This window comes from Ambystoma mexicanum, chromosome 9, assembly GCF_040938575.1.
Source record: "Ambystoma mexicanum isolate Mex_15411 chromosome 9, UKY_AmexF1_1, whole genome shotgun sequence".
In the NCBI taxonomy this organism is placed as follows: Eukaryota; Metazoa; Chordata; class Amphibia; order Caudata; family Ambystomatidae; genus Ambystoma; species Ambystoma mexicanum.
In genome coordinates, this window is record NC_090931.1 from 933,157,514 (window position 1) to 933,161,519 (window position 4,006).

The 4,006-nt window shown below is 44.9% G+C and overlaps 1 protein-coding gene across 1 annotated transcript; it reads right to left on the reverse strand.

Moving 5' to 3' along the window:
- Nucleotides 1-1,327: 1,327 nt before the first annotated feature.
- LOC138487427 (uncharacterized) lies at nucleotides 1,328-1,864 on the reverse strand. The gene has a single exon (XM_069613977.1). It carries the CDS (start codon nucleotides 1,862-1,864, stop codon nucleotides 1,328-1,330), a length of 537 nt encoding a protein of 178 aa, XP_069470078.1.
- Nucleotides 1,865-4,006: the final 2,142 nt, after the last annotated feature.

The following is a 4,006-nucleotide window of genomic DNA, read 5'->3' on the forward strand; positions in this document are numbered from 1 at the left end:
GCGGCGAGTGTCTTTGGTCGGAACATATATCGGTCCCTGGATGTAAGGGAGGCCATTTCAGACCTCCAGGTTCAGCGCTCAGATTTCAGCTGGTGAACTGGAAACCGAGTCCTGAATAGCCTCTTTAAGAGGAGGCTGCGGGGTACACGCACACACTACACTGTTCGGTAGAACCAACGGGACTTTAGTAGTGGAATGGGTTGGACTGGAACATAAGCACAATAGAGTGTCAGCCTTGGCATGCAGTTGCGCAGGCCAGTATGTGATGACAAAATCAAACTGGGAATAGAAAATATGCCAGCGTGCCTGTCTGGCTGTCACACCCTTCATGGTTTGGAATGGTAGTAGACTACAATGAATGAAGTAAACAGTCACAGTGTGACATGCGCCCAAAAGATGATGGCTGCATTCAATGAAGGCATCATTGATTGCCAACATTTCCCTTTCAGTTACAGTATAATTCCAGAATGACCCCAGACATAGAAAAACCTATGGGGCACCAATGAAAGGTAACGACAGTCTTGTTGTAAAAACTACAAACCCTCATGAATGTTAAAGTTGGTGAATATAGCACTAAAAATATTCCCATTTTTCTGTTATTTTCTCTTCAGTGGGAAGCAGATTACCGGGAAGAATTCGATTATGAACATATGAACTTTACAGCCTATAACATTGAATATTTTGCTCCTGAAGAAGGGAAATTGATTCCCGAAACGCGTTGAGCCATCTGAACAGTAGTTAGGGCTCTACTGTACTTACTATGTATATATTGTTTCATTGAAGACATGTTACTATATGATGATCAACAATTGGTAATATTGCTGAATATAGTCTGGCATGTACTAATAAATTGGACATCTGTTTGTTTAAATCGCCAATTAAGTGACCGCATTATTATTTGTACAGTTTAAGAAAGATTGCAAGAAATTACCACTTAGTTGTTTATAATAATAATTATTTCTGTCAAAATAGTCTTACACTCTAAAAACCTTGATTTATCTCTTCCTACTTAAATAGCAGTTTCAACTTCATTAGTTGAACATGTTATGGAATTAGACCTTTATGAATATTATATAACTACATTCTTGAACTAATTGATTGCCTTTTATAGGCATGAATCTGAGTGTGCAGGGGACGCGAGTGATCCACAGCCCGTGGACACTTTCTTTTCCGTGTTTTGTATCACTTCCTAGTGTCAGGGTAGTGTCTTTCTCCTCTGCACCGCACTAAATATTTATCAGTCTCATAGAAGTTTCAATACAACCATGTGTGCAGACTATGTTCTCATTCTTTTTGCTTACAAGAATGATTAGCCAGGGGATGTATGTCAGTCACCGGTGTCCTGGCACCGCTGAGATAATATAGCACCAACCACAACCCCAGAGGCATCTGTTTCAACCAAGAACGGAAGTTCTGGATTTGGTTGCTGCAAAACCGGAACCGTGGTGAAGGCTACCTTCAATGCATCAAAAGCTGATTGAGCATCAGCATTCCAGGAAAAGGGAACTTTGGAACTAATCAAAGAAGTTAAAGGTGTCACAAGAGCCGAGAAGGAATGGATGAACCGGCTGTAAATATTTGAAAACCCAAGAAAGTACTGTAGTGTCTTGACTGATGTAGGTGGTGGCCAGTCAATGATGGCCTTGACTTTGTATTTGTTCATGCAGACACCCTTGTCCGTTAAGTCGTAGCCTAAGAACTCCACCTCAGTGGCATTAAAGATACACTTCTCTGCCTTGACGTAGAGCTGGTGCTCTCTCAGGCGCTGCAGGACGGAGCAGACGTGTTCTAAATGTTGTTCATAGGAGGACAAATAGATCACGATATCATCCAGGTATATGACGACAATGAAAACGTCACTCATAAAATATTGCAACGTGACGGGGGCATTGCATAGACCAAACGCCACCACCAAGTATTCAAATAACCTGTAATGGGTTTTGAGTGCCGTCGTCCACTCGTCCCCCTCATGTATTCTAACAAGATTGTACGCTCCCCTCAGGTCGAGTTTGGTGGACACAGTCAAGAAGCCCAACTGATCCAGGAGGACTGATATCAGAGGCAAGGGGTACTGATTTTTTATTGTGATTGCATTCAGGCCTCTCTAGTCAATGCAAGGCCTTAGGTCCCCTTCTTTATTTGGAATGAAAAACAAGGGCGAGGCCGCCGGTGATCTGGAAGGATGAATGAAACCCGTATGAAGGGATTTATCGATGTACTCTTTGAGCACCTGATCTTCCTTTAACATGAGGGAATACACCCTACCAGAAGGGATCTTGGAGCCTGGAACGAGGATGATAGGACAGTCATAGGGGTGGTGCGGAGGCAACTGCTCCGGCCTTCCTTTATCGAAGATGTCCATAAAGGCTTTGTAATCAGGCGGAATCGGGAAAACAGGCCTGGTTGCAACCAAACCCACCACTGGTGTGGACTAGAGTAAAGACAGACATGGAACACTCCAGATAACCTCATTTGACTGGAAACAGAGAGCATTTCAAAAAGCAGTAGGGAACAACACTTCCCGGGAGCACCAGTGGATCACGGGGTTATGCACCTGCAACCAAGACAGGCCTAAGATCACCCTGAATTGTGGTGCTGAGATCAGGTCAAACACAATATGTTCTGTATGACCATGGCTGGTATTCATGATTAGTGAAGCAGTCTTCTCTGTCACCAATCCCAAGACGAGGACGATACCATCAACTGCATTTACTGCTTCTGGTTTTTCTTTAGGGACGATGGACACCCCAGAATCACGTGGAAACTGGAGATCCATATAATTACCCGTGGCACCTGAATCAAGCATCATGTGTGTTTGTAGGAAAGACCCAGGAGAACACTGAAAGAAACCGAAAGGCAGAAGGGTGAAGACAAATCAGACACGTGAGAGTCCAACAAAGGTTTGCCTGGCAAAGGGTCTCCTGCTATTGCTGTGCCTCGGAGTTTCCCTGCTTGTGAGGAGGTTTCTTGGGATAGCTGTCCAGAAAGTGCTCTGATGACCCACAGTACATACAAAGATCATTCTTGCATCGATGTCCCTGCTTGTGAGGAGGTTTCTTGGGATAGCTGTCCAGAAAGTGCTCTGATGACCCACAGTACATACAAAGATCATTCTTGCATCGATGTTCACGTTCGGCAGGAGACAAGGGACCACAAACCGCTCCTATTTACATGGGTTCGGGACCAGACTGCGTCAGGAGAGAAGCATCAGGGCATGACACCACTGAAGGGATCGCCCGCCATTTGCCTCTTCACTAAGCTCGTCTGGAACACTACCTGCAACACAAGGTCCAATAATTCTGGGAAGCCAGTAGGGACAACGGGGACTGTTGCCAAAGTGTCCTTGAGGTAATCAGAGAGACCTTTATAGAACACTGCTGCCTTTTTGTCGTCATGCCACCCTGTTTCCGCTGCCAACTGATTAAATCTGGTGAGATAGGTCAACAGTGGAGAATTCCCTTGATGGAGATGAAGGAATTCCAGGTCTGTGGCCTAAGTCTTGTACCTAGTGTCGCAAACTCGATTCATAGCAGTAATCAATGCATCGCAATCGTATAACATATGACAGTTGGATTCCAAGAGGAGATTGGCACATGCAGTGGCAGTACTCCCAAGATAGGACAACACGAAAGCTGCCTTGCTAGTGGAATTGGGGAACGATGCCAGGCGACACAAGAAATGCAACTTGCACTGATTTATAAAAGTGCAATAGGCTCAGGGGTCACCAGCAAATCTTTCCGGTGGTGTTAAGGGAAATTAAGCAGACATAAGGACTGGCATAAGCTTTTGCCTAGGTAGTGGGTAAGTGGATCCTGAAGCCCTGACTCCCAAAACATCTTCAACAGCCCAAGATGGAGAGCATGACAGATCTTGTAATGAATCAGTGCGATGGCGTAAGGCATCATGGGCAGATACCATATCGCTCCAGAGATCGGACACCATCTGCATAAGAGTAGTGAGAGCATCAGATGGTTTCATGGCCTCTGATTTTGTCAGTATCCCAGAT

Excerpts from the sequence above, each read along its gene's own strand:
- LOC138487427 (XM_069613977.1), bottom strand. The coding sequence starts at position 1,864 with ATGAGTGACGTTTTCATTGTCGTCATATACCTGGATGATATCGTGATC.